General features: G+C 40.6%; 1 protein-coding gene across 3 annotated transcripts in view; it reads left to right on the forward strand.

The window, feature by feature from the left end:
- Positions 1-26502, forward strand: part of LOC120309907 (epidermal growth factor receptor kinase substrate 8-like) — a 48619-nt gene that overhangs the window by 11427 nt on the left and 10690 nt on the right. For 2 of the 3 annotated variants that reach the window (XM_039347602.1, XM_039347603.1), the window contains exons 7-10: positions 2096-2279; positions 8761-8894; positions 12997-13105; positions 14067-14204. In XM_039347602.1, the coding sequence (XP_039203536.1) occupies positions 2096-2279; positions 8761-8894; positions 12997-13105; positions 14067-14204 (565 nt within the window). The remainder of the gene's footprint in view (positions 1-2095; positions 2280-8760; positions 8895-12996; positions 13106-14066; positions 14205-26502) is intronic. The other variant, XM_039347604.1, reaches the window with a different exon arrangement.

Consider the following 26502-nt stretch of genomic DNA (forward strand, 5'->3'; position numbering starts at 1 on the left):
CCAATGTGCACTTCCTGTATAAGCTCAAGAAAATTTTTATATTCTTGGATTTTGTATTCAGTTATTCATGTTTCAGTTTCCTTGTTTTTTTTTCCTTGATGCAAGAATTCAGAAGACTCTTGGCAAGGCCTCTCAGTAGGAAAGGGCTGCTTATACTTTGCCATTATTGGTTAATTGATCCTACAAGTCAATAGCCATTTTGAGCAGCTTTGATGATGAAAGCTTCTATAATGAAGAGTGAATCCGGTTGGCTGAAAAGTGACACAAATCAGTGATCCTAATTACATGATTGTCAGCCTGCATTAAAACACGCCCATTCAGAGATAATTATCCATGCATAATTATAGCCCTTAATAAATTTTGAAATGATTGAGGGTGTTGTAAATAGATCCATTCTTGACACTGATGATTACAAGAAACACGGGCGAAAACGTATGAAGTTTTCTGTAGAGGAAAAAAAATAAGAGGATATCTAAAACAGTGGTTCTCAACCTGTGGGTCGGGACCCCATTTGGGGTCAAACGACCATTTCACGAGGGTCGCCAAACAACGCAATCCGCCATTTTTTCTCCCTTTTCCTTAGCTGTGCTACTCCCTTTTATTCTATTGGCTAATTTAAGACTCGTGGACCTCAACTCCCAGAATTCCTCAGTCAGCATGGCTCAGCTTGGAAACCTTTCCCTTTCCCCTCAGCATGGCTGGCTCAGGAATTCTGGGAGTCATAAAAGAGCCAAGGTTGCCTTCCCCTGCACTAAACGAACTGCTATAATGCTTCTTTTTTTAAAAAAAAAAAAAATCCACTGTTATATTGTCCATGTGCTTGCCAAGTTACATCCCCTGAGAGGAAAAGGCATGGAATACTGGCCAGAATACTGTCCATAATACAGAGAGATCCTGCAGAAATCCTCATTGGGGGAGGATAGGTAAACTGCCCCAACCTCTACCCTCCAGATACATTGATCTGGAATGTTCCAGAATTCCAGGCTAGTGTGGCACTTGGAATTTGGAGAGTTGCAGTCCCAACCTGTCTGTTAGGGAAGGCCTTGCTGAAGGATATGCACACAGCTGTGGATTATTGAGGGGAGAATCTGAATTGTTTTGAGACCTTCAGATTGAAAGTTCATTTTAAGGGGACCATTCTAAAAGCAAAGACATTTTCTTTTGGCTGTACACATTTTCTTTTCCCATAAATTGAGAATGAATATCAGCATACATTCTCGACTCATCCTGTATTTTTTGCTCCAATGCATTCAAGCTCCATTCCATTCCAAAATATCTAATGATATAGTACAGCAGAGGTGCATAGAGTTTGTAATATTGGAAGACTTCAGTCACAGAGGTGTCCTTGCTAAATTCTTTCCATATCACGTGTGTGTGTGTGTGTGTGTGTGTGTGTGTGTGTGTGTGTGTAAGCAAATCTGGCTTCTCCATTGACTTTGCTTGTCAGAAGATCACAAAAGATGATCACACAGCTACCACTATAAATATGAATTAGTTACCAAATGGCTGAATTTTGATCACATGACCATGGGGCTGCTGCAATGGTCCTAAGTGTCAAAAACAGCCATAAGTCATTTTTTTCAGTGCCGTTGTAATGTCAGATGGTCACTAAATGAAAGATTGTAAGTCGAAGACTACCTGTACATTTGTAATAAGAAATTGGAGCCAGTCTCCTTAGTGTTCTCTTGCTTGCTTCCAAAATACTATTTGGAGCTTCAGATAGGCTGGAATTCATGTCTCCAGTCCTTTGTGTATGTGAGAGAGCTTGAATTCAGAATCCCCTTATCTCTTGGTCCGAGTCCTCTGTAGGAAATAGGATGAGTAGAGTTGCTATCTCCAGCTTGATGTTCTCCTGATCTTTTGGGTTAATGCTCTCTCCACACCCAACCAGCATGACCACTAATGGCTGGAAGTGACAGGGACTGTAGTCCAACACATTTAGAGAGCATCCGGTAAGGGAAGGTTGTCATCATGAAAAAAGAACAATGCTTTGTATAATGTAATGTATGTGTGGTTTGCTGTTTTGTAATCTGTCACTTTATCCCCGCTAGTGTAAAGGTTTTAAATTATGGTGTTATTTTTGTCTTAATCGCAGAGCTGAGTGGCCCAAGGACCACTTCATCCCACCCTACATGCCACGATTCAGGAATGGCTGGGAGCCTCCTTTGCTGAGCTTCATGGGAGCCCCAAATGAGCAAGAACTCAACCAGTTAGCCGAGTCTGTGGCCAACGTGGCGGAACAGCAGAGGAAGCAAGAGATGAAAAGATTGTCCACAGAGGTATGGAAAGCAATATGTTTTGTTCTCATCTGCAGGATGGGCTTATGTCAGGAACAGGCAATTTAGCAACAGTGTGGCACTTACAATAACCCCTTGGATGGCATTTATGGAATCCCAAAATTATATAAATCAGAAGGCCACCAAACCTTGCAAGTCTTCACAAGATTTCTGGCAAGAATGCTCAACTATCTTGAGGTTTGAGTCATTAAAAAAGCCCTTCTCAGTCTTCAGAATCTCACTCCAGCACATGGTATTGTGCCATAGCACCTGCTACCTGACGAGTGACAATATGCCAATGCGTGGCTTGTCTTGTGAATCTCTTGAGACCGTTGTGTGATGTTTTGTGGGAGCTTTCTGCAGCCTGACACCTTTTAGATGGATTACAGTTTTTGAGCACATTGAGAATTTGCGACCTAACAAGCATGGTGTGTCTGGAGGCACTGAGCTGAGAAGCCTAGTTTATGATTAAAATCCAAAGTAAATGTGCTTACCTCCTTCAGAGCGAACAGGGCAGTTATTTTTGACAGGGTTAGAAAAGGAAATTAAATTCAACCTGACAAGGCAGAGCAACCTGTTATCATCTCCCTCCCTTAGTCATTTCTTCTCCCTCTGGGGGAGAAAACAGTGTGTTTTTGTTTGTTTGTTTAATCTCAGACTTATTTATTTGTGTCTTAAGGTCAGTTAAGTGAGCTTGGTTGAGAAGTCATGCAGCCTTGAGTGGTACGGGGATAGAACGGGTGGGATGGAGCTGATGCAGGACTGTAAACAAGATTGGGAAGTTGAAAAAAATATTCCCAATAAGACAAACATAAACCAAGAAAACTTCATGGATGCATCCATATGGGTTGCCAGGGTTTGAACTGGACTAGAAGGCAATTTTGCTTTTTTATGCATTTAAAAAATAAAGCATTTTTATTCCAAGCTATAATCAGGATGGGGCTAATGGGCTCCATATTCTGCTTATCTAAAACACTTGGTTATGGTCAGATTTTTGCTGATGATGTTGATGAAGTCTCTGATGATGAGAAGGACATGATAGCAGTCTTCCAATATTTGAGAGGCTCTCAGAGAGAAAAGGAAGTCAACCTATTCTCCAAAGCACCTGAGGGCAAGACAAGAAGTAACGGGTGAAAACCTATGAAAGAGAGATCTAATCTAGAACTAAGGAGAAATCTCATAATAAAACAATCAGTGGAACGGCTTGCCTTCAAAGGTTGTGGGTGCTCCAACACTGGAGGTTTTTAGGAAGAGAATGGACAGCCATTTGTCTGAAATGGTATAGGGCAGGGATCTTCAAACTTGGCCCTTTTATGACTTGTGGATTTCAACTCCCAGAATTCCTCAGCCAGGCATGCTGGCTGAGGAATTCCGGGAGTTAAAGTCCACAAGTCATAAAAGGGCCAAGCTTGAAGACCCCTGGTATAGGGTCCCCTACATGGGTGAGTTGGGCTAGAAGACCTTCCAATTCTGTTATTCTGCAAGCTTTTAAGATCTCTTTCCCCCATAGGTTTGGTCTAGTAGTTAAGGCACCAGGATAGAAAGCAGAAGACTGTGAATTCATGCCCTGTCTTAGCCAACTTACCTCACAGGGTTGTTGTTGTGTTTGTGGGGAAAATACAAGGGGAAAATAGGAGGAAGAAGGAGTATTCTGTATTTTCTTCATCTTTAATTATTTATTAAAATAATAAAGGCAGGATAAAATAAATAAATTTATTTACAAATAAATTAGTAAATAAAAAATAAGCTTGGCAAGGTTTGAAATGAGAGGCAGGAATAATATAAGTACAGTATTATTTATTTGAAAATGCTTACTATATAAATAGGTAAATTATTCTGAATTTTAAAACAGCCGTGTTTGTTCAAGCTGCCTGATTGTGACGCCAATTCAAAGGCAATTACATTTAGATAGATAATGGTTATCCAATTTCTATTGGTGAGGAAGAAATCCTTAATATTCTATTCATTTCTAAGAACAGCTGCAGCAAGTTATTCATTCATTTTGATGGGCAGGAAGAACGTTGTTCTGAATTTGCGTCATTGGGGGTAGGTGCTGAGTAATAATACTGCTTACAGTAGATGCACAGTGCTAGGCTGCATTAACAGAGGGATACAATCAAGATCACGTGAAGTATTAATACCACTTTACAATGCCTTGGTAAGGCCACATTTGGAATACTGCATCCAGTTTTGGTCACCACGATGTAAAAAAGATGTTGAGACTCTAGAAAGAGTACAGAGAAGAGCAACAAAGATGATTAGGGGACTGGAGGCTAAAACATATAAGGAACGGCTGCTGGAATTGGATATGTCTAGTTTAATGAAGAGAAGGGTGAGGGGGGGACATGATAGCAGTGTTCTAATATCTCAGGGGCTGCCACAAAGAAGAGGCAGTCAAGCTATTCTCCAAAGTACCTGAAGGTAGGACAAGAAGCAACGGATGGAAACTAATCAAGGAGAGAAGCAACCTAGAACTAAGGAGAAACTTCCTGACAGTTAGAACAATTAACCAGTGGAACAACCTGCCTCCTGAAGCGATGAATGCTCCAACAATGGAAGTTTTAAAGAAGAGACTGGACAGCCATTTGTCTGAAATGGTATAGGATTTCCTGCCTGAGCAGGGGGTTGGACTAGATGACCTCCAAGGTCCCTTCCAACTTTATTATTGTTGTTGTTGTTGTTGTTGTTAGTGGCTTGATGCAGTTTAATACAGAGCTATCAAACTGTAGAATATATTTTCAGAGTCTTAGATAACACAAGCTCAAATCTTCTAACTATCACACACACACACACAACCCCAAAAGTTCCAGAGCTTTGCTAGGTTTCACAATACTTTCAAAAAAGTATTAGAATTTTTTTTTTAGTGACGTCAAGATGATGAACGTCTGCTATTTGTTTTGATAGGAAAGAGACCTGGACAGTTGCAGTTCTAGAGCTCCTAATTCAAATACACACAGATTTTCCAACATTTGAATGAGATTTCTTCCACCTGCTCCCTTAAGGTGTGGTTGTCTCTTCTACTGAAACAACCATACTTCCCATCCACATTCTAGATTATCTGAGAATTGGGGAACTATGTTTCACATATACAATGAGAGTTGCTGCACCGAAGACAAATTCCTTGTGTGTCTAAACACACTGGGCCAAATAAAGCTATTGTGTTCTATATTGTTTTTGTTTCTGTTTTAATTCAATTCAATTCTGTTTCTGTTTTAATTCTATTCTATTCTACTCTACTCTACTCTACTCTTATTCTATTCTATTCTACTCTACTCTACTCTACTCTACATTACATTACATTACATTACATTATATTATATTATATTATATTATATTCCCTCATTCTATTCTATTCCCTTATTCCCTCATTCTATGCTATTCTATTCTATTCAATTCGATTCTTGGATGGGAGAAAGAAATAAGCATAAATTCTCTTAATCATACCACACTAATAGTATATGATGATTGTAACCCATCTTTACCAGTGCAAAAGCTTTCTAGCTTTCCTTTTTTATTTTTTTATTGACATCTCGTGTGTACCATGATCGAATGGCGGAAAAATATCAATGTGTTCTAACTCAGAGTATTGCCTACAAAATGTCTTGTTCTTACCAAGAAAACAGATTCTCTTCCCTTTTTATTTCAGAAAAAAAGCATCCTTGAATGAATTAGCAGCATGCACATTGCTGCCATGGTTACACTGCATAATGCACAGAACTAAGTGTCAATTTCAAATCTAGGAAATTATGGTTCTTGAAAATTAGTTCCAGCTTAATCTCTGCTGAGCTCGACTGTGTGTTTTTCCTGTTTTTTTGAGCAGGTCTTATTTGAGCCTTGCCATATCGAAATATAAACTGGGTTTGAGAAGTCCTGTTGCAGAGATTTAAGGTCATTTTGTGGTTTGGGGTCTCTGGAGTGGTGTCCATTTCTCCATTTACAAGGCTGGCTAATTAGTTTATGTAACTGAGATATAATAACCTGTGTGACAGATAGATCCAATGGAATCAGATAATTTTGCAACTATATCCCCTTCTAAAGGAGACCACAGCTCAATGCTAAAATATTCAAAGAGACCCCAGGTTCAAAACAAAACAATACTTTGCTAGAGTAAAGAAATTCTTCCTCTTCCTCCTCCTCTTCTTCTTCTTCTTCTTCTTCTTCTTCTTCTTCTTCTTCTTCTTCTTCTTCTTCTTCTTCTTCTTCTTCTTCTTCTTCTTCTTCTTCTTCTTCTCCTCCTCCTCCTCCTCCTCCTCCTCCTCCTCCTCCTCCTCCTTTCTTGTTTATTCTTTCTTGGGAAAGAATAGCAGATTTATTTTTCTGTACTGTAGTAGATTGCAAACTTTATTCAGAGCTAGATGGACTGGAGGTTCTAGTATTCTCATGTACAAACACAAGGACTTATTTCTCAGTTCCTATATGAAACTGAATGAAAGACAATTGCTTTTAGGAGTTGCTCATTCTGTTTTTAACACCCCAATTGGCAACCCCTCTTTCCTTTTCACAATTGTTGCCTTCACTTCTGGGAGATCTGGGCCCATATGAAAATACTGGGGGTAGCCTTCCAGAACCACAGTATTCAAGGTTTCCAGACTTTCTGAAGAATCACTAAAGATCTAACTATTTTGATGCTAGTTGGAAGACCAGCTATCAAACTTGGGCTAAGACTATACCATGTGCCTAACCTTGTAAAATATTCCACAAGTAATATGTTTGCAGATAACAACCTTAGGGAGAAAGTAACACATAATCCACTTTTGGCAAGAAATTGGCTCTTGGCAATAAATGATGAATGCAGTGACCTCATTTTTCCAATCACCATTCTTTTAGTAATTACAGTAATTGTCATGCTGGCCCATGTGTCACTGCATTAATTAATATTTAACAACTTTCACTGAAGATTATCCTCTCTTTTTATACAACTGCTCATGCAAAACCACACACCGTCTGACTGTCGTTCCTTAATCCTTTTATGCTCTGCTAATCTCTGTTTCACAACTGGGATACCCTGTAGATCAGGGATTCTCAACCTTAGCAACTTTAAGACTGGCTGAGGAATTCTGGGAGTTGAAGTCCACAAATCTTAAAGTTGCCAAGGTTGAGAACCCCTGCTATAGATGGAGATTTCTTTGAGTAGTCCAATACCTTCATTCAGTTGAGGTTCAAAATTTGGCCTCTTGAAGAACTCAAAAGAGGCATTGGGGTTGAACTGGCTGCCATTTTGTTTCTGGATGAAAAACAAAGTCCTGGTTGTTATTTGGGTTGCCCAGTCCTCCAGATTCAGTCTTTAAAAGGCCCCTCTGTGGACATGGGGGCACTCAGCAGGCCCTTAAAGCAGGTGTGTATTTTCCCACAATCATGCTGAATGTTAAGGTATTGTAGATAGGTATCATAGTGGCATTCCAATTACTGTAATGCATTACGACACATAATTGCTTGTCAGGCCCCAGGAACCAAGAAAGACAATAAAGTTATTTCCAAGCAGTTTTCTTTATTGTTCCTTACCTATGGACAGAAATCTTGCCTAACTAAAGCAACTATTCGCCTCATTAAAGAGATATTCTTAGAATTGCTAGGAAGAGCCATCTTAACTCTCTTTCTCCCAACCGAACTATCTTGATTTCTTTTGTAAAAAGGCATGCAAACATATGGTGTAAAACAAAGATTTGAATGACTGTTAGTTTTAGTTACCCCAGATTTTAATTTTCTTTTCAGTTGTTCATTTTAAACATTTTAATGCAGAAAGAACCTGGCAATCAGTGGTGTAACATGTTAAACAAATAAATGGGTTTGCCAACGGAGATAATAAGAGTCAAACTCCCTTGCCATTGTGAAGGATGTGAGAATGTATGTGGGGTCATTCAACTGGATACGTTTGGAAACAGAATATAGTTTGTTTGTTTGTTTTTTTAAAAAGACCCACATGTTATAGATGATGTATGTCAAAAATGTAAGATTATTTTGATCCATAGCTCCCCCGCCCCTTTCTTCTTTAGGTCTTGTGTTCAGGAGCAGATGGTTTAATGTGGTGTTCCCCACTTGTTTATAAGCTTTTATGAGTTTATAATTCATCAATTTCCAGCTCAGATGTCTTGGGATGCAAGGAGCTGGGTGTATCATTCCATGTGCCAGTCAGAGCATCTGCCTGGCAGCTTTTCTTTGTTACATTTCCATGCCATTCCACATTGAAAGATGACTATGGAGCCAGCTTTTCAGGTTCCAACCATGTCGTGGTGGTTCTGCTAAAGACGTATAGAGAATGGCTGCTCATAATTTGCAATGAAAGATCTCTGGCAGACTTTATATCAGTGTTTCTCAACCTTGACAATTTTAAGGCATGTGGACTTCAACTCCCAGAATTCCACAGCCAGCATTGCTGGCTGTGGAATTCTGGGAGTTGAAGTCCACATGCCTTAAAATTGTCAAGGTTGAGAAACACTGCTTTATATGATCAACAACTGATCTCGTTTGTTTTTCTTTCTTTCAGCATTCCAGCATCTCAGATTATCCTCCATCTGAAGGGTATGCATTCAGTAACACAGCTTACAAAAGAGGGCCTCTGCCGGACCAGGGTTCAGCTGTGGCTGCTTTTAAGCAAAGTGTTAGCCGACATGTAGATAGGTAACTTTACGTGGATGTCATGTGTACAGTTATGGAGAACTGTCCCAGCTGGTGGCTTCTAGGATGGAGGTGGCATTCTCTTTATTCTCTGTGCTGAAACTAAAACTTCTTTTCCCGCCTTTTTTTACTCTGCTTTCTCTAAGTGCTGCTGACAGGTTCTGTTTAAACACGCTGTTATAAATAAAGAGAGATAACAGAAATGGATTGTAATTGGAGCTTGGAATCTTTTCCCACTTGCAAACAAGCAGTTCCCTTGTACCTGGCCAAGGTCAACATGAAGTGGCCCTTTTCTTTGTGGGTTTACTGTTCACTTTTGCCAAAGGAGACACAAAAGAGAGATGCCCCCTGCAGCTCTCCATACAAAATCAGCTTCCATGCTGTGGAACCAAATGGAGACAGGATTAAGATCCATAGATTTCCAGGTCTTATAACCACCAACAGGAAGATTCTTCTCTGCCTTATTAAAACAGACAAGTACCTTTCTAAGTCTAATAATAAGAATTTATATAGCTCAGTGTTGAATTATTGGGTTCCTTGCATTCTAGAGCTTGACTGTTTTCCTGTAGACGTATAAAGCCATCAACATACCCATCTGCAAGATATTTGCAACAATAAATGGGAAACAGCATCAGATAAACAACCAAAGAAGAAGCAGAAGCCTAATCAAGGAACCATCAAGATTGGTAGAATAAATTACTATATATAAGCAACCAGCAAACTCCATTCTCCTTCACTAATGGTGTCACCTAATTTGATAATGGTAAATGATAAACATCTTCAGGAAAACAACTGAGCTCAGATATCATCTAGAACCCAACAAATTTCTGGGTGTCTGATGGTGCATGAATAGATTACATTGGGATTTTTTATTTTATGCAGCCATCTTTTTCCACTGAGTTCTATCTAGATAATCAAGAAACCTCCTGCAATTCTATACCCATCAAATGTATTGAGATTACCCTGCCACCTGGAAATTTTGGAAAATATGATATACCTTGGGTTTAGATGGCCTGTAAACTGGCACGGTCAGCTTCTCCTTTGGCAAATGAGTTGTGAGTAATGCAAAGTTATCCAGTGATCACATCACTTGAGTTCCAAGAGCAACATGTAAAATAATGATTTTTTTTTTAAAGAGCACAACAATGAACATATAAAATGTTCCAGGATTTCCGATTGGTTAAGTCCTTGGGCCCATAGTCCATGTCCTTCTTCTCTCATCAAAATGTGTTCTTTCCTTTCAATATTTGTGTATCCTCAGCTACATCTTTTTAAATCTCAGTGATTTCAACCTGATTTATTTAAATGGCTTGGTATCAAGAACGCAGAGTATGTAAATTGCCCCAAAGGTTGGAAAAACAATGATGCAGCTTCATTGGAGTATATGAGCCACTGTTTTGAAGCTGAATCATCATACATTTTGGATAATCAAGGGTTGATCAGTGGTAATTCTGTGGTGTCCTTTTTCTCTTCTCTTTTAAATTGTGACAGTTCTCCATAGCTAATATTAGATAGTTATTCAAGTACCTAAAATGGGAATGTAATTGGTTTAAAATATTTTAAATACAAAACAGAAAACAAGAGTCTACAAGTGTCTTTGTAAAGGAATTGCTTATTTTATTGTATTCTGTTTCTAATCATATAGCAGCTTTCCTTCATGGTGATTTTGCAATCTAGTTGCAAAGGCACAGCTTATCATTTTTCAACTTTTTAATATCCCCAGTCAATAAAACTTCAAATCTAAAGTCATTTATAGCTAAGACTATGAATCAAAATGGAGTGTGCTAAACTGGAAAAATAAAAATAGAATGCCTCCAGTAGATAGATTAATATGATTTTTTTCCCCAAGCCAAGGTCCTAATAAAATTGGAACTAATTGCAGTTAATGGATTGCTTCCTATGCATTTATCATCTTTTTCTCTTTATCATATTGCAAAATATAAATTGGCGACAACTCTTTAAAGACCTTTCTTGGCCACATCTAAAGCTTTATGAGGCCATGTGTATCTAAGAAGCCCCAGGCTATTTTTTAATTTCTAACTAATCTCCTTCCCTGATGTCATAAATCCATTATGGTAAAAGAATCCTCTGTGCATTGGCCTCAGCTTCTGTGATCTGGATCAAAGGATGTAACTCTCGGTAGAACATGTGCTTTGCACGCGGGAGATCTTTGATCCAATCCTTGGCTGAGAAAAGCTTATCTCGGGGTGGAAAGAGATAGGACAACGGTGAGCTAATGGGTCATCGGCCTAATTTCAGAATGAGTTTGTTTTCTCCTTGGTGAAAATCTGTCCTTTGTTACTATATAATATACATCTCATCATGTGTGCGTGGGTATTGAACGAATCTGTGGGAAACTATATTGCAAAAAAATATGATACCATTTACAAGCTATCTTGATACCATGTGATCTAGATATTAAGAGTTATATTCCATAGAGTGTTGTGATAGCCTTGCCCTGTTGTCCAGCCTTTCAAGATTTGGGGAAGGAGGAACTGTCACTGTATCACACACATACAAAGATGCACATAAAAGAAGACAATTGTGGATAAGGAGCCACAATTTTGTCCCCTGCTCACTATTTTATCCCCTGAGGGGATAGAGATGGCATTAGTCAAAACCTTGTGATGTCATTAAGATGGATCATTTCTAGAGTATTTGGGGACCATGAAGGGACTTTAGGATGAAAATGAGAACAGGAAAGGATCAGAAAGCAAGCTGTTCCCATTTTCACCTTTAGAAATTGACTGAATTTCAGTGGCAGGGTTTCAGTCACTTTTTGAGGGGGATAAATGCAGGGTGGAAATAAATTTGATTTCCTTCTCAGATGCCTTCCATTTCCATTCTTCTTTTTAATGTGTAATAAAATATAGTAAAAAGAAGAATTGTGTCACTAACAAAAATCAGAAATTTGGACCTATTTGGACAGGAACATCTAGTGATGTTGAGAAGCTGGATTTTGGCTTGTGAGCTACAGATTAATCACCCCTGGATTGAGTAAGGATCAAAGTTCTATTAAACCAAAATATCCTTTCTGGATATTTCACATGTATGGCCTTGAAAGGAACTAGGTTTGTGAAAATGCACTTAATCTGGATTCTCCATTAATCATAAATTCACCGAGCAGGCACGGTTTACCCTAACTTGAAAAGTCCTACACATGATTAAAACCAAATGTAGTACTGTGGAGGAATCCAACTGCTAAGTCTTTTCTTGGCCTGATTATGTTGAATAAACACAGCTATACTGATAGCTAAAGATGAGGTTGGTTTCATAGTTAAAGGCTTACCACCAACACTGACCGGGCAAGCCACCTGTATATAAACAGAGAACAAATGCCATTTCTTTGTATTACTGATGATATTACCTAGTTGGGTAATGAAATGTCTGCCAGAAAATCACCAAGCTCAGAGAGCTCTGAGGACTCCTTGGTTTACCGCTATTTTATGTCTGCGCAACAGTGCACGCACAAAAGAGGAGCCTTTCACTCACGACACCACAGCCACCATTTTGCCAATTTTAACACCCTGCTCTCTGCAGAACACATCTCTGCAAAAAATGCCAAATTACCACCAAGTAATCACAACCTCCCTTCACCTAAATTTTTACGGCTCTCAGTGTATGCTTCGCTTCTAGATAATGTCATTCCTTTGTAAATCCTTTAGACATATTTTTTTATGCTTCCTTAAGTACTTGAATTAGATGCAATATAGTTTCCCCACAGGTTTAGTGATATAATCAGCCCACACCAAGTTGAGGCCTGTTCCTCTTGTATTCCAGGCTGTAGAGAAGCATTTATATATTTATGACACTGGCCTAGAGTCATGTACATGAGATGGGCAGCTACATAAATCGAATAAATAAATGAAAGCACGTCATGAAAGATGTAAGCAGGCTGATGGATATTTGCAACTGCCTCAAGGGGAATAGGGCTGTTGGCTGGGGCACCCGTCTGCTATTGTGATGGACCTCTAATAGCTTTTGCCTGGTAGTAAATCCTGAGCTAATTATAGCCAATGACAGGCAGAGCTAGCTTCTCTTCTCTTTTTGGCTATGCAAATCTGCAGGAGAGCTGGATAACATTTTGGCTTATTTGCTTTTGTAGAAATTATGAAGCGCATAAAACCCCAATCAAGAAATACGCCAAAACCAAGTATGACTTTGTGGGAAGAAACCAGAGCGAGCTGTCAGTTCTGAAGGATGACATTTTGGAGGTAATGGTGCTTCTTTAGATACATACACATACACACACAGAGAGAGAGAGACAGACAGACAGGTAATCCTCGACTTACGACAACAATTGAGCCCAAAATTTCTGTTGTTAAGGCTTTACGACCTTTCTTGCTATTGTTGCTAAGTGAATCACTACGCTTGTTAAATCAGTAACAGGATTGTTAAGTGATTTTGGATGGTCACTAAATGACTGGTTGTAAGTCAAAGATTATCTATAGACCTATTTCTTTCTCTCTTTTTTTGTAAACGTTTTATTGGTTTTTTACAAGAACAGCCTTAGTGCCTGGTGCACAGGAAGTCCCCTATAGACCTATTTCTCTGCTGTCAGGCATTGAATGAGCTTCTCCACTAAGCAATAAATTATGTTGGATAATCATAGTGACTACAGCATTTGAGCTACAACTAAGCAATCCATGTTATAACTCAGCACATTGGCTGAATTCAAGCCATGTGTGAAATCTGTAGATTTGATATCAGGAAGGCCATTCACCAAATAGTCTGCAAAGGTGTCTTTCTAACTTTCTGTCCCTCAAAGTATATTACTTGTGCAGAAGGAAGGCAATACATCCACAAAGGACTGGATCCTTCCTAGAGAATCATTTCCCTTTGCTTTAGAGTTGTGTCCTCCATCCCTGTGTCTCTTATTCAGGGGTCTTCAAACTTGGCCCTTTTATGACTTGTGGACTTCAACTCCCAGAATTCCTCAGCCAGCATGCCTGGCTGAGGAATTCTGAGAGTTGAAGTCCACAAGTCATAAAAGGGCCAAGTTTGAAGACCCCCTGCTCTTATTTTATGCAGGTCATAATCACTCAGAAAGTGAAACATCTACAGTATATGAGGATCCCTTTTAGTTTAGGTGACTATTTAGGTAACCTGTTGTTATTTAAATGGGTCTGTGGAGTCAGACCCGTTTGTTGTGACAACCTTTGTTTGTTTTTCCAGATTCTTGATGACAGAAAGCAATGGTGGAAAGTCCAGAATGCAAATGGACTGACTGGATTTGTGCCAAATAACATCTTGGAACCTCTCAGAGCTCCTGAAGGTGTCTCTACAGAGCCAGCTTATGCACACACCATGCAGGTATCTCCAGTTCTTTTAAACAAAGAATATCAGGTGCAGGTTGGCAGGACTTTGTCCTCAAAGAGATTGAATAGCCTATGAGAAACATAAGAAAATCTAGGTGTGTGAAGCTCTGCAGAAGGGTAGCCTAGGCCAGGAGTCTGCAACCTTGACAACTTTTAAGACTTGTGGATTTCAGCTCCCAGAATTCTTCAGCCATGGCTGAGGAATTCTGGGAGCTGAAATCCACAAGTCTTAAAGTTGTCAAGGTTGCAGACCCCTGGCCTAGGAAATGTAGGCAAAGGCAACAAATTGGGTCTTCGGATAGCCTGGTGGTCTTGAGTTTGAATTCCGTACGACTACAAATGAGGTCAAGTCAGATGGACGCTTTGGTGGAAGTGAAGTAGGGAGAGCCCAACATGGAAGCTCTAAAAGAAGGTTGTAGAACCTCTAGTTCTGCAAAAGGTGGATCACATCTACTGCTATTACCACCAGCTAGGCCAGTGATGGCGAACCTTTTAGAGAGTGAGTGCCCAAACTGCAACCCAAAACCCACTTATGCATCGTTGGGTGCCGGGTGGGTGTGGCCCATTGGATGGGTGTGGCCCATTGGATGGGCGTGGCTGCAGTGGTAACGGCAGACTGGGTGGGACTAAAAAGTTCAATCAATCAATTCCAACTTTGCAAGATTTTTTTTTCCCCTGTGAGAAGTTGAAATTGACTGATTGAACCTTTTTTTTTTTTTGCACATGGCGGCAGAGGCCAAAAGAAAAAAGGTTTATAAAACCCAGCTGAAGGCCTAGGACTGGGGTGACGGCGTGCGTGCCCACAGAGAGGGCTCTGAGTGCCGCCTCTGCCACCCCTGCCATAGGTTCGCCACCACTGAGCTAGGCTGATTTTAGCTGATGGGAACCCCACCTAATATGAGAACCACACATTCTCCATGCCTGCATTAAGCTCTTGCCCACTTTTCAGAAGCACCTTTTATTAATTTAACTTCTTTATTTATTTATGAAACTGATGCATTGCCTTAATCCCGCCTGAACTTCGTGCAAAATGTTTCTAGGTTTCCTAAGAAGCTTGTTAAATAGCTTTCTATTCAATCAGGTAACAGCAGAATGATAAGCAAGGGGAACATCAGAAAAGTCAAGAGGCTGAGCCCTAAGGGCTTGAGTAGCTCTTCTGTTAAAAAGACATCTTACAGCATACAAAATAAATTTGTTTAATTATTAATAATTCCAGCATTGTTTCTCTGGAAACATGAAGCAGAGTTCTGCTCTTTTGATGTTTCCTTTTTTATTGCTGACGTTTATAGTTTTCGTTACCATGGTTTGGATTCTAATTCAGCTTTTACGTCTTTTTTTTATTTAAATGCTTGTCATGTCTTGATAGTTACTGATGTCAAAGAAGGAATTTGAATTATTTAAGGTAGGGGGTTTCCCTTTTCATCCACACTGTCCCTCTTCAATTTCCCCAAGTTTCTTTTGGAAGTGTGAAGTTTTTTCTGCTGCACTTTGTATGGGTGTGAATTGTTAATCTTTTTTAAACAAAGAAATATGTTTTATTGAATTTTTAACAGTCACCTTAATATTTGGTAAACAGCATGTTGTCTGGATTTATATTTAAAAAACAATAACAGTTAATTTCTATAATTCTATAGTTCATATAATGGCTTTGCGTGATTTTCTCTTCATCCAATAATATTCTCTTTTGCCAACCTTAAATTAATACAATTCTTATTACTTGAATAAATGACAATTAAATGTAGACATTTTTCTTATGTTTCTGCAAATAATAACCATATCAGTATAAATCTTCTTTTCTAATTGATCTTAATTACTTCATCATATATCCTGTTTATAAAATTCTTATTTAAATTCGTTATCAAAACATTTTTACTGGCTAAGCCTAAGATATTCCCTCTGATAGATCCCATCATCTAATTTCTTAATTCTCACTTTAGCCTTATTATTATTTTTTTTGCCAAACATCTTTCCTGATCAATATGCTTCACTGAATCAAAAAGTCTTCCCATAATCTTATAAATGTTGTTTCAGGTACAAAAGGCAAAACAGGTAAGATGTTTTTATAGGCAGGTTTCGCCCCTTTGAAAAACTTTTCTTTCTTTCTTGATTTCACTTATAATTTTTTGTCTCTGAAGTTTTCATAGTTCTCTTGGCAGAATCCATTTTGTCAAATCTTTTTTCTTGTCTTCAGACTTATTTTGTGGTCTTAGAGTATAAGTTATCTTTTCCATGTCCAGTATTTCCTGTAAATTTTTTCCCATCTAGGTTAAGTCATACTTCCTTCTGTTGTTAGGTTCCATCTTAAAATCTCTCTCCTCTGGCTCATATTCAGTTGTCTGTTTTATCTGCTCGCTCTCTGTTTTTATTTTCTGAGAGTTTTTGTGTTGTAGAGTTAAATTGAAGATGTGTTCGTTTATACTTTCAGAGTTATTTTTAATTTCCTCGTGGTTTGAGATCATTGTTGTTTGAATTAGTTGCAACATAGCATAGATCTCCTCCTGGAAAGTATTTGGTTTTTCTTGGTATATTCTTTCTGCAGATCTCTGATAGCAAATCAGGGTTTTCCTTTCTCTGCAGACAGCTTTAGAAACACAGTTAAATTAGTATTTATAATCCAGAAAGGTCATTTTTTTCCTAAAGTTTATAGTTCTCACTTTATAGATAGCCCAAAATATTTTCTTTTTTTCTTTTTGTCACAGCTGTTCTCTGTTATTAAGACATTGAAGGTCACTAAACACAAGTTATCTTGTCCTGGGCTTGCTAGTTCCTGTAATAGAGCAACTACTGTTGTATATTTTCATTCATCACTAGATGTCAGCACCAGTTCATTTTTCTTCTATTTTCATGATTTAAAAGGAAAATCCTAACAGATTCCACCAATTTCAAACTTATCCAAATTAAGTCTTATATTCATTTCATTTCAGTATATTTCTGATCCCCCTGAAAAGTTTAATTTGCCGCTTCCATCTGTAGTAGGGTGGGGCAAAGATCCCATTCCTTCTCACTTTCAGAGACTTTTTGCTTCTTGGATTTTTTCCCCCCAGGAAACCGGTTTTCAAGTAGAAGAGAGAAAATCAGTGTTCTTATCCAGTTCCAAACACATTGTTTACAGTCAGCTTAAAATAGTGATTTTGGGCTTCAGCTGCTTGTAGTTTGGGCTAGACTCTGGAGTTAAGCTAGGCTTTCTCCTGCTGGTTTCTGGAGGACTTTTCCCAGGCTGATTGGATTGACCACCGCCTCTCCGCACTCAGCGAGACTTTCCTCCTTCTTTGGGCAACTTCAGGTCCATTTAGTGTTCCTTCATAGGCAGAAATCAGCCATAGGGTGCGGAGCCCCGCAATCCCTCGGCTGCTGTGCTTCTGCGCAAAACCGGAAGCCCCAAATTGTTACCTTTTCTATTGGTGTGGAATTCTCTACAAAGGTATGTAGACTGTTTGATCTTTTGGATCAAAGGTTCATAATAATATACAGCCTTTGAGTATCATCAAAACATGCATATTTTTAAATTGTTTTGGTATGTTGAAATGAAGTGACTTGATTTTGTTAGTACTCTGAACAGAAGCAAATCATCACTATTAGAATAGAAAGTGGAGTTGTATGAATTCAGGTCAATTCCAACTTTTGAGTCAGTTGAAAGTTCAGTCCATTTTAAATGTTCAGATCAATTAGCAAAATCAAACTGGTTTTACTGGAACACCTGAGCTGATTTGGCCAGACCTTGCTTTAGCCCTTTAAAATACAACTGTGGACAGAAGGAGGATGGTTGAGACACTGGGCTTTTTTAAAAACAACACTTTAGTTTTTATTGTTTTATTGCTGTTGTGAACCACCCAGAATTAGGTGGGGGAGGGAGGATTTGAAGACAGATGGCCATGTAAGTCTTTTAAATAAATAAATAAATAAATGGATTGTTTTGAACTGAACCTGAACTGAACCTGAACCCTGTGCGCCACGCATGGGGGCACCGCCGCGCATGCGCATAACGTTTGTGTGACAGCGACCCCCGTCACACAAACGTTGAGAACCGCTGGTTTAAGTCGACCATCAGTCATAGAAGCCCATTAAGTTATTTTGGACTTATCGTTCTCTGCTCAGCCTACCCACGTTTTATTCCTTACAATTCTATGGGGTAGCTTGGCTGACTGGCCCCAGTTTACCCAATAAGCTTCCATTGCTAAAGGTTACCTGAACCAGATGTCTCTTGTCTCATTTCACTTCACCTGCATGACCTTCTTAACAGAATATTTTTCTTAATAGCTATAAAATCTGCCAAGCAGCTATCAGGACTGTGGGGAGTACTTCAGTTCCCAAGTTATGTATTTTCTACAATGTTCAGATTGTACTTAGACGTGACCCTTTTTTAATTCCTGAAAGCAAATTAAATTGTCTTGTTTATAGAGCACAGGAATTTCCTTCGTCCTGATCCTTCTTGACATGAAAGGACCATTTATATATAGTCCTCACTTAATGATGAGTTGCTTAGCGACCATTCAGAGTTGCAACAGACCTCTCTGGAGCTATTTATTATTTGTTTTCAAAATTCTGACAGCTGCACACAATACCCACCCTGTAGTCATGTGATCGCATGGGGGGTACTTGGCAACCGGCTCACAGCCATTTGCAGCATCCCGCAGTCACATGACTATAATTTTCAGCATCCTGGTTTCTGGCATTTACTTTTGGTTTCTGACAAAAAATGTCCATTGGTGAAAATGGTTTTGCTTAACAACAGCCGAAAAGGCCATAAAGTCAGGTGTGGTCATCTGTAAACCTCAATTTATTACCATAATTCTGGGCTACATTACAGTTATATATTAAGGATTACCTATACATTGGGTAGATGTATCTTAAAAACATTGTTCTTGTTTGGATTCTTAACATTTAGGAAAGGTTTATCCTCTTTCCAGATAATTAAAAAAGATTCTAAGAATTCCATCAAATTCTTAGCATCCTTATAATCAAAGTTCAGAGAAGAGCAACTAAGATGATCAAAGGCCTGGAGACCAAAACATACAAAGAACGGCTGCAAGACTTGGGTTTGGCTAGTCTAAAGAAAAGAAGAAATAGGGGAGACATGATAGCAGTACTCCAGTATCTGAGGGGCTGCCACAAGGCAGAGGGGGGCCTTACAATTCTATGGGGTAGCTTGGCTGACTGGCCCCAGTTTACCCAATAAAGCACCAGAGGGCAGGATGAGAAACAAAGGTTGGAAACCGATAAAAGAGAGAAGCAACCTGGAATTAAGGAGAAACTTCCTGACAGTGAGGACAATCAACCAGTGGAACAGCTTACCCCCAGAAATTGTGGGTGCTCCATCACTGGAGATTTTTAAGAAGAGGCTAGACATTCACCTGTCTGAGACGATATAGGTTCTCCTCCTTGAGCAGGAGGCTGGACTAGAAGACCTCTAAGGTCCCATTCTATTCTATTCTATTCTATTCTATTCTATTCTATTCTATTCTATTCTATTCTATTCGCCACAGCTAAAGCAACCTTCCAAAGCTGTAATGTGGGAATATACACATCTGTTCACTAAGCATTGCAGAGTAGACAAATGGGAGGTGTGGTTGGTTGCCTTCTGACAGGCACCTCTTTCAGGAAGTCACACTAATGATGTCTGCCTGTTGTAGGCGGCTGTTTTTCTCAGATTCTGCTTTGACAAGATGGTGCCTGTCTCCCACGGAGACATCTCTTTCCTTCATCTGTTTTTTTTCCGTTGAGGAGAAACAAATGGAATTTTCTCAGCTTCGGTTTCTATTTTTTTTTTCAGTCAACTGGATGACAGTGGACCTCTCTTTGCTTAATTCATCACCCCAACATTTAGGAGTTTTTCTGGGGCTGTGCACCTGGCGAGAGTAGTATCTGGAATCATTCCCCTTATTTTTTGTTCCCTTATTATTTTCCTGATGTCTTATATTCTACCCATTAGTTTGTGTTTTTTTCATTGCAGTTTCTCTTTCATTCATTTCTCCCATCTGGACTGAGAAGCAGGACAGAATGTTCTCCTGGAGGAGAAAGAGGTCACATCCCAAGGTGCAAAAAACTTTAGGGTGAAAAAATGTACAGTCTTCCGATAGAATTGATTTCCTGGTTTAGTCTACTTAGTGGGGCTGATATGGGTTCTCCATACTATGCCCCATTTCCTCCAGGATCTTCTAGAGCTGTAAGACAACCTCCTTCTCAACAGTGTTCCTTTAAAAGAGGGGGATGTTTATTTATTTGTTTTATGTATTTCCCACCCTTGTTATTTTGATAACATAACTCAAGGCAGCTAATCTATCTAATACCATTTTTCTTTCCTTTTCCCCCACAACAGCAACCTTGTGAGGTGAATTGGGCTAAGAGAGGATGACTGGCCCCAAATCACCCCACTGGCTTTCATGCCCAGGGTGGGACTAGAACTCACAGTCTCCTAGTTTCTAGCCTGGTGCCTTAACCACTATACTCTTGGAGACTGGATAACAGTTGTCTACAATTGTAAGGTCCAAATAATGGCTTCTTGAAGAGAATGTGCCCCATCACCTCCTTTAGGGCAAAAGGAATGCCTCCTCAAAGATGTTGAAGCCATTGCATAGATCCAAGAATATGCCACCTCCTGAACAACCAGGAGGGACATGGGTCTAAGAAACAAGTAGCTAGACGTATATTCTAGAACAGGGGTATCAAACTCAATTTCATTGAGGGCCGCATCAGCATTGTGGTTGCCCTTGGGGGGCTGGGGGTGTGTAGCCTACTGGGTGAGCATGGATGGAGTGGGTGTGGCCTAATGGGTGGGCAGGGCCAGCTCTACATCATTCACATCAAGGGTGCCTGTGGGGTGGATGGGACCGGAGCAAGCACCAAGGCATGGTCCATTTCTTCATTCCTCACAAAGGGTGACACCTCCCCAGCATGCACCCAGGGGGTGGGGCTGACGCGGCAGGGGCTAGTTCCTCGCTGTTTCCAGACAGCCTTGTGGAGCTAGGACTGAATGCGTTTCAGCATAGATGGCTACCACAAAATTGTACATCGGCTCCCGGCCAGCCTGGGCCAGGGCCAAGGCAGCGGGGGGCCATTCCCTCACTGTTTCCAGGATGGCTTCGCAGGCCACATGAAACCACTTCGCGGGCCGCATCCGGCCCCTGGGCCTTGTGTTTGACATGTCTGTTCTAGAACAGAGGTCCCCAACCTTTTGGGCACCAGGAACCGATTCAGTGGAGAGACAGTTAGGGGTTTTGTGTGCTGCCTACATTCCGCGGATGGGGCTTTGCTTGTTTGTGCGGGCCGGTTGCTGGCATGCCGCGGCCCAGTACCAGTCCACAGACCGGGAATTGGGGACCCCTATTCTAGAAGATCCTGTCCACTCTAGTTGACATCTTGAACTTCCTGGATCAAGGATATCTAGGTCTTTAAGAATGATGCTGTGAAATATGTCTGAGAAAATGATTACAGATAGTCCTCGGCTTACAACTTTTCATTTAGCCCTGTTTGAAGTTAGAAAAAGCGACTTATTATCACTTTTTCACACTTAACGACCGTTGCAGCATCCCCCGTGATCACGGGATCAAAATTCAGACACTTGGCAACTGACTCGTATTTATGACGGTTGCAGCGTCCTGAGGTCACACGATCCCCTTTTGTGACCTTCTGGCAAGCCAAGTCAAGGGGGAAGCCAGATTCACTTAACAACCATGTTCCTAACTTAACAGCTGCAGTGATTTACTTAACGACGGTGGCAAGAAAGGTCGTAAAATGGGGTAAAACTCACTTAGCCACTGTCTCACTTGGCAACAGAAATTTGGAGCTTAATTGCGGTCATAAGTTGAGGATGACCTGTGCTATTTTTAAATCCAGTTCATGGAATACAGCGATAGCTGGAACCTCTTGATGGGTTATAATAAAGGGTCCCAACCGTGGGGAGGATCTGTAGTTTTTTGAAAGCACGTTTGGTGGTTTTGGGTAGGTGAGAATAACTCTAAGGCCAGTAGTGAAAAATTGGTTGTGATTGAGCTATAAAGTACATTGTTACAGAGTACAGCCTTATAGATATAAAGCCCAACATTTTGATTCCTCCTCAACATTTCCAGCCAATGTTATGTATTTATTTAAAAAAAACAAAATTAGAAAGTGCATCCAGAAGTTTTGTGCAGGAATGATTTAAAAAGCAGGGTCAGCAATTCTCATGCTGTGATCCATAAATTAAGGAAAGTCACAAATTCATTGTCTACTGCTGAGAGCCAGCTTGCGTTTGCCTTGTTCTGTGTGACTGATTTGATGTGTGAAATGAGGCACGTGGTTGGAACATTCTCAGATCTCTGGGGTGTTGATTTGTTTAATTTGGATGCTTCCTCCTTTTGTTTGTCGTTTTGTCACATTTTGGCTCTCTGTTTCTTGCCTTAGCATAGCCATAATTGTGAATTCAGATTCGCATGAGACATTCTCGTTGGAAAAGACTCAAAACCTCATTGTGAAAACAATACCGTCTAAATCTTGCTGGTTTACATCTTTGCCTATTCCCAAGAAATACTCTGGACTACCGTGTTTCCCCCCAGATTAAGACCCAGCCCAAAAATAAGCCCTAGTGTGATTTTTCAGGAGACTCGTAATATAAGCCCCACCCCCAAAATAAGCCCCAGTTAAGATTGTCAGCCAGATGGACACATTTAGTACTGTATCTCCCCCTAAATAAGACCTAACCGGAAAATAAGCCCTAATGCATCTTTTGGAGCAAAATATAATATAAGACCCAGTCTTATATTCAGGGAAACACGGTAGTATTTTTATGATCGTAAAGTAAAGCTTTCCCCTGTCCAGTCATGTCTGACTATAGGGGGTGATGCGCATCTCCATTTCTTAGTCGAGGGAGCCAGCATTGTCTGAAGACATTTCCGTGGTCATGTGGTCAGTATGACTATACACCAAGGTGCACAGAAAGCTGTTACCTTCCCACCAAAGTGGTACCTGTTTATCTACTCTCATTTGCATGCTTTCAAATTGCTAGGTAGACAGGAACTGGGACAAAGATGGGAGCACACCCTGTCACGCAGCACTGAGGTCTCGAACCTAGACTGTCAGTGTCTTTAACCACTGAGTCATCGCATCCCCTAATATTTTTATAGTCAAAAATATATTCAGAGTTGTTGTTGTTGTTAGTTGCGAAGTCGTGTCTGACCCATTGCGACTCCATGGACAGCATTCCTCCAGGCCTTCCTGTCCTCTACCAACTTCTGGAGTCCATTTAAGCTCACACCTACTGCTTCAGTGACTCCATCCAGCCACCTCATTCTCTGTCGTCCCCTTCTTCTATTGCCCTCAATCTTTCCCAGCATTAGGCTCTTCTCCAGTGAGTCCTTCCTTCTCATTAGGTGGCCAAAGTACCTGAGTTTCAACTTCAGGATCTGGCCTTCTAAAGAGCAGTCGGGGTTGATCTCCTCTAGGACTGACCGATTTGATTGCCTTGCAGTCCAGGGGACTCACAGGAGTCTTCTCCAGCACCATAGTTCAAAGGCCTCAATTCTTTGGCGCTCAGCCTTTCTTATGGTCCAGCTTTCACAGCCATACATTGCAACTGGGAAAACCATGGCCTTGACTATATGTACTTTTGTTGGCAGGGTGATGTCTCTGCTTTTTAGTATGCTGTCTAGATTTGCCATAGCTTTGCTCCCTAGGAGCAAGCGTCTTCTAATTTCTTGGCTGCAGTCCCCATCTGAGGTGATCTTGGAGCCCAGGAAGATAAAATCTGTCACTACCTCCATTTCTTCCCCATCTATTTGCCAGGAATTGAGAGGGCAGGATGCCATGATCTTGGTTTTATATTCAGAGTTAAAACTTGCTAAAATCATTGCATTGATCTTAAACTATATGACAAATAACCTGAAATATCTATTATTTTAGGAAGGCGGATTCTAGAGGTTGATCTTAACAATTAGAATCAAGAATTGGGTCCTTCTATGAAATACTGTGGAAATTTGCTTCTGGCCAAGAACTGGCTGGGAAGTCAGCTGGGATCTCCATGTATACCACAGAGTATTCCTCAGAAAGTGAAGAATTTCACAGATGCACGTTTCCTCTCATTCCATCACAATCTGCCTTCTCCACAGTCAACAGCATTAGCTGGATTCTGCCAGGGAAGCAGCAGGAACTGAGTTCCTTTCTTGTTGTTTTCGCCCTGAAGCCAGAAACAAGGAGCAGGTGCCAAAGTTACAGTGAAATGCTCCAATTTCTCCTTTGCTCTAAATCTTTTCCATTGACGAGTCATTAGAGATTGGAAGTGAATAGGAGAGGAGAAAAAGTCTGTTCTTCCTTTAAGGACATAAGATTGGCATTCCCTATTGACCAAGTCATTACAAAGGATTCTGATGAACGGACATGCTGCATCACTGTGTAATTAATGTGAGCGGACAAAAAGAGAGCTATCGTGGCTGGTTCCCAATCCTTTGTATAGTTTGTAAGCAAAGTTTTGCAAACTGAACCTGAAATCTAATGTTTTACTAGGAGCTGTGACTGATGGGATCCTGAACCTGTGGAATAGAGGATTTAGCTATTTTCAATCAGTCCTTTCCTACCTGTGCAACCAAAAGTTTAAACCAGGGTTCTTCAAACTTGGCCCTTTTATGACTTGTGGACTTCAACTCCCAGAATTCCTCAGCCAGATACGCTGGCTGAGGAATTCTGGGAGTTGAAGTCCACAAGTCATAAAAGGGCCAAGTTTGAAGAACCCTGGTTTAAACCAAGAGGATTCTGCTAGTGTGCTACAGTGCTAGATTTCAGAGAGCACAATTTCAAGGACTAGCTGCAAGGGGATCTTTTCAGATCTTTGATAAAGGCTACTATTTCCTTCCCTGCCTGAGAGGACAAAGGAACATAGAAGGACCATAATGTGAGTCTCAGAGATTGAGTTTTCAAGCCTGCTTTTGGAGTTAGTTGTATTTACTGGGCTTCAGCCCTTCCCAAGAAGTGGCTTCAACAGGTTACTTTGAAGGGATGTAGCTCTCAATAGAAAAAGGTGGTCAGTCTCTTTATCTCTAAGGCAGTATAGGTCAGTGGTGGCGAACCTATGGCACGCGTGCCAGAGGCGGCACGCGGAGCCCTCTCTGTGGGCACGTGCCATTGCCCCAGCACACGTGGTCTCTAAAAGTTCACCATCACTGGCCTAAGGTCAGCCAGCCTGGAGCCACCATTGGGGAGCCCACCATCCCACCCGCCAGATACCCCCTGGATCTCCCCCAAATCTCCCCCAACCCTGCCCGGCTCTCACAGGTGTCCCTCTCCATAAGCAACATCAAGGTGGCCACGCCCACCCAGTCTGCCAAGCCCACTGTAGCTGCACCCATCGAGTGGGCCACATCCACCCGGCACCCAGCAATACATAAGTGGGTTTTGGGTTGCAGTTTGGGCCCTCGGTCTCTAAAAGGTTTGCCATCACTGGCATAGGTAGTCCTCAGCCTATGGCTGTAATAGAGCCTGCCCATCAGTGTCATGAATCACGATGGTCATCAAATGGGTTGGTCATGTTTATGATCATTTTTTTTGCCGTGGTTATAAAGTGGCTGTTGTGGTTATTAAGCAAGCCAATGGTTCTCTGGGGGCATGTTGGAAGTTTGTGCTGTTTTTTGGCAAAACCATCATAAAACACAGTGACATGACAATGCAAACAGCTGTCATCAATGCAGCTGTGCTGCTGAGAGGCCAAGGTTCAGTCACATGACCATGGGGGGAGATGACCGTTGGAACTTCAAATCTGGGTCATCACTAGATGCAACATTGGTTGAGCACAGGTTTGAATATTTGCTAAGCAACCGGTCATAAGTCAAGGTTTATCTGTATGCCAATTTCATCAGTTGTTGGTCCCTAATGTTTCTAGAAACTTATAACCTGGGAATTTACAAACTGACAGCCACCCTTGGCATTTAAACAGCCTGCTTGAGGTTATGCAGTACTAAACATAGTAAGAGAAAGCTAGGAAAAAGCTATAATCGACTTGATTTAATGTTAACAAGTCTTAAAACCTTGGTGTGCATGATTTTTTTTTCTTAAGCTGCTAGTTTCTCTTCCATTTTATTAAAAATTGCAATTCAGTGATGACTATGCAATGGAATTAGGGAAACCACATCCCAGAGTGTCTGCAAAAGGAATTAAAATTTAAGTCAAGATCACAGCCTTGTCTGTGAAATTAAAGCTTCATGTCTCCAGGTTGAAAGATCAGGGCTGGCTGCCATTTTGACTTTTTTTGATCCACATCCAAGGTTCACATCCAAGGCTTATGGGTGCATATGAATAATTTGCTTCTGAAAGACCACATTTTTGTTCACTTC

Source organism: Crotalus tigris, unplaced genomic scaffold (assembly GCF_016545835.1).
Source record: "Crotalus tigris isolate CLP2741 ecotype Arizona unplaced genomic scaffold, ASM1654583v1 scf7180000018092.420879, whole genome shotgun sequence".
Taxonomy (NCBI): domain Eukaryota; kingdom Metazoa; phylum Chordata; class Lepidosauria; order Squamata; family Viperidae; genus Crotalus; species Crotalus tigris.